This window comes from Equus przewalskii, chromosome 5 (genome assembly GCF_037783145.1).
Source record: "Equus przewalskii isolate Varuska chromosome 5, EquPr2, whole genome shotgun sequence".
In the NCBI taxonomy this organism is placed as follows: domain Eukaryota; kingdom Metazoa; phylum Chordata; class Mammalia; order Perissodactyla; family Equidae; genus Equus; species Equus przewalskii.
In genome coordinates, this window is record NC_091835.1 from 74,103,163 (window position 1) to 74,111,289 (window position 8,127).

Genomic DNA, 8,127 nt, shown 5'->3' on the forward strand with positions numbered 1-8,127 from the left:
TAACAAATGTTGGAGAGGTTGCGGAGAAAAAGGAACCCTCATACACTGCTGGTGGGAATGCAAACTGGTGCAGCCACTATGGAAAACAGTATGGAGATTCCTCAAAAAATTAAAAATAGAACTACCATACAATCCAGCCATCCCACTACTGGGTATTTATCCAAAGAGCTTGAAGTCAGCAATCCCAAAAGTCCTATGTACCCCAATGTTCATTGCAGCATTATTTACAATAGCCAAGACATGGAAGCAACCTAAGTGCCCAGCAACAGACGAATGGATAAAGAAGATGTGGTACATATATGCAATGGAATACTACTCAGCTGCAAAACAGAACAAAATCATTCCATTTGCAATAACATGGATGGACCTTGAGGGAATTATGTTAAGTGAAATAAGCCAGCGAGAGAAGGATAATCTGTGTATGACTCCACTCATATGAGGAATTTAAAAATGTGGACTAAGAACAGTTTAGTGGATACCAGGGGAAAGGTGGGGTGGGGGGTGGGCACAAAGGGTGAAGTGGTTCACCTACAACACGAATGACAAACATTAATGTACAACTAAAATTTCACAAGATTGTAACCTATCATTAACTCAATAAAAAAAAGTAATTAAAAAAAAGAGTAGGTTTAATAGATAAGCAAAATACTATTTAGAAATGCAAAAGAAATATTCCATATAATTGCATTTGCCAACAACTTGAAACTTAGGCAAGTGTTGAGAAGAGATTATGAGAAATTCTAGCTCAGGTCAGATGCCAACCATTTTGAGACTACTGTTCTCAAGTGTAGTTTTTATCCTTTAAGTAGAAAATTTCGTGCATATGAACTTAAGTTATCATGCCTTTCAGAAGTTGACCTGTTAAAGAAAGTCAGATATGGAAAGGTGAAGGGTACTTCTTTCATGTGTCAACTTCTTTAAGTATTATGGTTTAAAGGAAACCACTTAAACAAACACAATCCCTATTTGAAATGTATATTTGAACCTTTTCCACTTCTCAATGCCCCACTTAATGTTTATTTAGATATATAGATTTAAAGCATTTCATAAATGTTCAGAAAATTCATATTAAATTGCTTGCTAACCTGGCAGTCTAACAAAGTAATATTTCCTTCTAAATATATTGGGATAATTCACGTAATAATCATCCATAAGCTCACCATTTACATTGTGTGGAAACTAAGTGATAGATAAATATTCATCAAGAAAATTTAGGTTAGTCTTGTTGAGAAAATTTTTTCAGTTGGTCTCATTGTGACATGATCCAATTTCCAACTTAAAGGAAAAGAATCAAATATTTTCCTCCATCATTATACCTAATTATTAGTGCTCAGATCACTTAGCTTGAAAAATACTCTACTAGACCCCATAAGGCCTTCATTTTATCTATGCCCTTCCTTCAACTCTTTGGAATGCTCTATAAAGATCTCACTTTTTGTTTGCCTCCTAAGTGGCATATGGACTAAGGGATTTTCACTTTATTTTGCCAACAAGGTATAAAAAATGCACGACATCAACAAACTGTATTTGGTCATCAGTGAACTGTTTGGTTTTGTTTTGTCATCAGCAATTAATTTAAGATCTAAATATGCTGTAGGTTTTTATGTGTAAATGAGCATGATGATAGCTGTCTTATACAGTTTTGAAGATGGGACCTAACATATTTCACAAATCCTGGCCATTGTAAGCAATCAATAAATGTTAGCGATCATTTCTATCTGCTTACTGCAAGGAGAGTAATGCTTTATACTCTTGGAGTTCCTTTAATCTGTTTCTAAAAGTAAACTGTAACTCTAAGCCTGGTTGAAAATTTGAAACTATCAAAATGTGTGATGTAAGAAATGCCATTAAGTTAATTTGCTCCAACGTTCTATTAAGTTCAGTAAGAAATCAGAAATCAAATTCTGAATCCCCCAATAATAACCTGAATAAGTGATCAAATCTAGGTAGTGTATTCTTTTATATAAAATATATGCCAAATTAAATCTCTGAATTCCAGAACAGTGGAAAGAAATATGGAGAAAATGAAGTCCCATTTTTCTTCCTCAGGGAGAATTTGAAGGAAAATCTATAGAAGCACTAAATAAGATGGAAAATGAGTTTGACCATAAACAAGAATTATTTTTTTATGTGTGCTTTCAGCATGAGGGAAAAATTGCAATGAGCGTTAGACTTTGAAGGTTAGGTAAGCCACAATGGAAATTATAAGTCAGAAGATAAGTAATATTATTTGAATAAAAATATCAAAGAGCTCTGTGACACACTCCACACTCTCGTTTCATTTCACTTATAACCTCAGTAATATCAGTAAAGCAGTTCACTTCACTGAGAAAAATTCTATCCTTTTCACCATGTGCTTAAAAGCATCTTTCACTTGTTTCTTTCTCAGTGTGTAAATGAAGGGGTTCAACATGGGGGCAACAGAAATACTGAACAGAGCCATCCCTTTATTTATAGACACTCTCTCCTTTGCAGAGGGTTTCACATACATGAAGGTACAGCTGCCATAAGAAGTGGACACAACAGAAAGAAGTTACCTGTCCCAGGGCGGCTGTGGGGAGAAGCAGCAGGAAACCCTTAGCCAACCTCTCCTGATCCCTTTCCCGGCAGGGAGGGGGAGCTCACCGTGCCCCTGCGGAGCCGAGGAGCGGCCCTAGCTCAGTCCAGCAAGGAAGCCCAGCCCACGAAGCACAATCCCCACCAGCGCCTGAACGTACCCCAGGCCTAGCCAAGCACCCATAATACCCCCACAGCGGCCAGCAGACGAGCTGGGGCCAGAAACTCTGCTCCTGCTGCCCCCTAGTGGTAGCAGGTGGATTCTGCGACCTAATACTACCACAAATGCCCCGACAAAAGATAAGTTCATCAAACACCATGAGAAACTGCAGCAGCAATTCAGACCAGAAGGAAAATGACAATTCTCAGAAACCAACCCTGAAGGCACAGAAATTTACAACCTAAATGACAGAGAATTCAAAATAGCTTTCATAAAGAACTGCTTTTTGTGGAGCTTTTATTTTGTATGAATCTTAACCTTAAATAATTTTGTTTAGATATAAATAATTGCTGTTTTCAAACTAGTCCAAAATCCGAGAAATAGACCTATGTATTATTTTTTTTAGCTATTGATAGACAGAAAATAGTTTACCTTCTACTCAATTACAGAAAATGAAATTAATTTGGTATCTATTTCTCCACTATTTTTTTTACTATATCTACGTATGTATGCATGTATGCATGTATGTATGTACCTGTTTACCTATCTATCTATCTATCTATCTATCTTTCTATATAAAGAAATACCACGAACTCAAAAATATGAAGATATACTTAGCACATAGCCCTAAAAAGTGTATACTGATATTGGCCTATGCTTCCTTACTAATAGAAAAATTCCATGGAGATACCCAATTAAAATGAGTAATGAAAATATTTTTTGCTTTTCAAATGAATGCATTTACATTTTCTTTAAATTATGTAGCAACTTTTCACATATTTCCTAGAACATCAGTAAGGTAAAGAAGGGAATTTCTAAGAAAAATAAATAAAAATCAGAGCCAGCCATAGTGGTCTAGTGGTTAAGATTCATTGCTCTTGCCACAGCAGCCTGGGTTCATTTCCCAGCCGTGGAACCACATTGCACATCTGTCAGTTGTCATACTGTGGCAGCAGCTCAAATAGAGAATCAAAACTAACTGCTAGGGGCCAGCCCTGGTGGCCTAGTGAGTAAGTTCAGCATGCTCTGCTTCAGTGTGCCAGGTTCAGTTCCCAGGCACAGACCTACACCACTCTGTTGGTGCCCATGCTGTGCTGTCAACCCACATATTAAAAAAAAGAGGAAGATTGGCACAGATGTTAGCTCTGGACAAATTGTCTTCAGCAAAAAAAGAGAAAAAAGCAAACAACAGCTAAGATACACAACCATGCACTGCAATTTAAAAAAAATAAACAAAAATCATAAAATTATATTTTCTGTGTATAGCAAGTGCAATACCTTATAAATATTTATAAAGCCATTCCAACATTTCTAAGGATCACTTTTTTCCTGATGAAAACTCAAACACATTTTCACTTTCAAAATAATTATTGAAAAGGCTGTAATTTAAAAAATTGTTCAAAGAAGGGTATGTCGCAAAGACGTAAGGAAAGCATTTTAGTGGCATGAGAAATATATTAAACAAATATGCTTGCAAACTGTTAGAAAAAAAAGATAAACAAGAATGACATGGAGGCATGTTGATTCGAAGAGGCTACTCAAGACTCATATTTATGCTTTAAATTTCCCTTCACTGTGCCTCTAATTCACGACACTGCATGTTTATACTTGCTTGAGAAGAATAGAGTCTTCCTCGCCATGTCCATGAAGGCTCCCTTGACTTGCTGATTCCTCAGGCTGTAAATAAAGGGGTTCAGCATGGGGGCCACTGAGGTGTTGAGCACAGCAACTCCCTTGCTCAGAGATACTCTGTCTTTTGCTGATGGATTAATGTACATGAAAATGCAGCTGCCATAAGAGATGGAGATGACAATCATGTGGGAAGAACACGTGGAAAATGCCTTTGTCCTCTGACTAGTAGAAGGAATTCTCAAAATGGTTCTGATGATATATATGTAAGACAGAATTATTAATGCCAAAGTGAACATTAGAGTAAAAACAGCACAAGAAAAACCCATTGTCTCTAGGAATTTTGTGTCTGAACAAGAAAGGTGTAGTAAGGGGAAATAATCACAAGTATAATGGTCTACAACATTGGACTTACAGTAATTGAGCTGTATGAATAGCATGAGTGATGGGAATATGATTAAGAACGAAGCCAGCCAGGAAGCAAAGACAAGGAGTGTGCAGACTCTCCGATTCATGATGGTCATGTAATGCAGAGGTTTGCAGATGGCAATATAACGGTCATAGGACATGGCAGCCAGAAGGTAAAATTCGGTGACTCCTAAGAGAATGTAAAAAAATAACTGAGCCATACAATCATTAAAAGAAATGGTTTTATCTCCTGAAATAATGGTGCCTAGGAACTTGGGTGTAGTGACAGTTGTGAATGAAACTTCTAACAAGGAGAAATTTCTGAGGAAGAAATACATGGGGGTCTGGAGGTGGGAATCCAGCAGGGTGAGGGTGATGATGGTCAGGTTCCCAGTGATGCTGAGCATGTAGGAGATGAGCAGAAAGACAAAGATCACCACCTGGAGCTTTGGGTCATCTGACAGTCCCAGGAGGATAAACCCTGTTGTTTCTGTCTGGTTTCTCATTCTTCAGTCATTTATTTGTTTTTCTCCTGCCAGACCTATGGGAGAAAGCACAAAGAACAAAGTTGAATAGTGGCTTCACACATATCCAAGTGTGGAGCTGGGATTTGACCTAAGTAGTAGGTCAAAGCTTCCAGCTTCAGGGGAAGTTTAAAACAAACTGATATTTACAATGATCCTTTAATTTCCTGTCTTTTACAAGTGAAAACTCTTTGGTTTAGACAGACTGAAAAAAACTCAATGTCACAAAGCTTGGGGTAGCCAGGCAGGGATTTGTTCCCAGACTTTTCTGACTCCAAAGACCACCTGTGAACTTTCAGAGATGTGCCCCCGAGGTTCCTTCCCAATGAGGACCACCTTTGTGCTATTGCTCCAATCCTTATACAACTGTCTCAGTCTATGTACATTAATAGTTTACTTATGTTGAGAATCCTCAAAAATGAGAAAGATACCTCATGATTTTTTTAAGTGACGGTTCTGTCTTCAGCCATTTATCAAGTTTTGCTCATACTTAGCTTTTCCAACTCGTGTGACTACTTCGTTGGAACTTAGAAACACTAAAGTCATTGCCATGAGCAACCTCAGATGTAGAGACAGAGGGGAGAAAGAGGGGAAAATAATTTAAGCTGGAAGGGCTTAAAATTGAGCTTGATTACATCTGAATCCCTGGCAATATTTTATGATGTTTCAGCCTACCAGTGTGTCATTTTTTATGACCTTTATTCCTATACAACTTATTTCCCTGTCCATTTTAAATAACTATTATTATTATTGCTATATTAAAGAATTTCCCTCAGTTAAAGAGTTAGATAAGGACTCTTAGAGAAAGTTGGTTAATAGTTTAATTTCTTTATTCATATGTGTTTTTAAAATAGTAAGTTTTAATTTTTCTTTTTTTAAAATGAAATTTAAATAGTATTTCCACAAGGAAGAATGAGGATACCTATGTCTGAATCCAAGCCACGTACTAAGCCTGAAAATCACTTAGTGCTTCCATGCTTCATCTCTAAATATGCAGTTTATCCCTCTGTGTACAAGCCTGTCTCATAAAGTTACCGTGAGCATTAAATGAGCTAATGTATGTGAAGCATTCAGAAAAATGCTTAGCACTTAATAAAAGCCTTATAAGACTTTATTCAATGGAGAAAATGTTCCTTAACCACTGAGCCGAAAACCTTGAGATTAAGATGGTGTCCTGTGCAAAAAATTGTGTCTAAGGTAAATAGTAGTGAATCAATTTAGCATCAAGAGAATCACACAGAAATAATGACAACAACAAAAATGAGATTGAATTACCTGGTTGTACAGTACCTGTCAGGCATTCTAGGCAAGTGAATCTTAGCCTTGTTCTTCCACTTTGCGTACCTGGTGACCTCTCCCGCCATGGTGTATCTGCCTTCTCCACCACATCACTCCCCCCATCCCACCCCCACACACAAGCCACTTCTCTCATCTTCAGCTAGGATTTGATCACCACATTTGAGGCATGTTAGATATTTGCAGCATGTCAACGTTGCTACCAATGGCCACTTCATTTCATTACCTTCTCACAGGTAACAGTAAACTTTATGAGAATGATTGTGAAGCTTGCAGTACATAAAATACATATATGCCACCCAGATTCACCCTCTTTCCTTATTCCCACAATACTAGATTAATATTTATTGTATGAGTTCCATGAGAATCTTATAGTCATTTGTCCCAGCCCACCACACATCCTGTGCTGAGATCTCCTGTGAACTCCTCCACTGCTCTGGCATTTCTGAAAGTTAGCACAGAGTCTCACCTTCAGAATTAATGCAACATAATCCAGTGCCTAGTATAGTCATAGCAGGTTTAAAATAAACCTTTGTCTAATTAATTAGTTCATGCTGAGTTTGTTGTTGAATCACCTACTGCCGTCAGGTGTAGTTCTCTATTTTATGCCAAATTCTGGGCTGTATAATATTTAGGTTACATCTTTGCTTTACAAGATGTATTTTCCTACTTTACTTACTTTTCAAGATGTAGTTATCTTTTGGCCTAAATTCTTTGTATTGAGTAAATTTATAACAAAGGACATGCAAAAGAAGCCAAAATTTTTAATATATAATTTAAAAGAAAACTTCACAAAACATTATTTCAAAATTACTTGCCTTAAATTTCTTTACAATTCTTCTTGTTAATTAACTTTACTCCTGCTCAGTAACATTACTCTTCCTTAATCAGGGTTTGCTTATCAATGAAAGCACTAGTTTTTCATAATACCTTGAATTCACTAAATGCATTCTCATCAACTAGACAAGATTTAGTTTCAATCTCAAGACTGAAATTTCTGCAATAGCTTACTGGTATTGGAGATCCAGATTTTTTTTAAATATATTATTATGATTTCATAGTGAATATTGTATCATTGCACTGTATTTTTGATCTTATTTCAATTTTTTTTGCATAATTGTCTTTCCTCTTAAGTTTCCTGTTAATTTTAACATTTTCTGAATAATAATACCATGACTTACACTTTTTAGCTACTGATTAAATCGGTTAAGGAATGTAGGAAGAGCTGTGAAGGACGGTATTAATAGATACTGGAAGTGTTCATGTGAGCAACACTGAAAATGAATGCTTATATAGCTGGTCTTCTAGGACCAGAGAAAACAAGCTTAAAGAAACTCTAGCAAGAGATGATTCAATACCACAGAATTGGGGATGGTATACTACACTTTTTATATAAAAAATGTTTATGAAACTTCAATGGATTGCATTCATTCGCCAACATCAAACAAGCCTGATAAAAAATTATCTGCACTTAGTCATTCATATGTCAGCCTTTTTAGAGAAATAAACTTCAGTGTTTAGCAAGGTTGATATGATTCCTAGAGCTTTAAGTCA

The 8,127-nt window shown here is 36.5% G+C and overlaps 1 protein-coding gene across 2 annotated transcripts; it reads right to left on the reverse strand.

Annotated features, from left to right (window-relative positions):
- Nucleotides 1–2,317: 2,317 nt before the first annotated feature.
- On the reverse strand, nt 2,318–5,259 carry LOC103562338 (olfactory receptor 6C1-like). Of its 2 annotated transcripts, XM_070621565.1 has the most exons (2): nt 4,378–5,259; nt 2,318–2,380 (listed from the first exon to the last, which is right to left on the reverse strand). In XM_070621565.1, exons 1-2 carry the CDS (start codon nt 5,257–5,259, stop codon nt 2,318–2,320), a joined length of 945 nt encoding a protein of 314 aa, XP_070477666.1. The 2 variants fall into 2 exon arrangements, with proteins under 2 accessions (XP_070477666.1, XP_070477665.1); XM_070621564.1 differs by lacking the exon at nt 2,318–2,380 and having other exon boundaries at nt 4,303–5,259.
- Nucleotides 5,260–8,127: the final 2,868 nt, after the last annotated feature.

Excerpts from the sequence above, each read along its gene's own strand:
- LOC103562338 (XM_070621564.1), bottom strand. The coding sequence starts at position 5,259 with ATGAGAAACCAGACAGAAACAACAGGGTTTATCCTCCTGGGACTGTCA.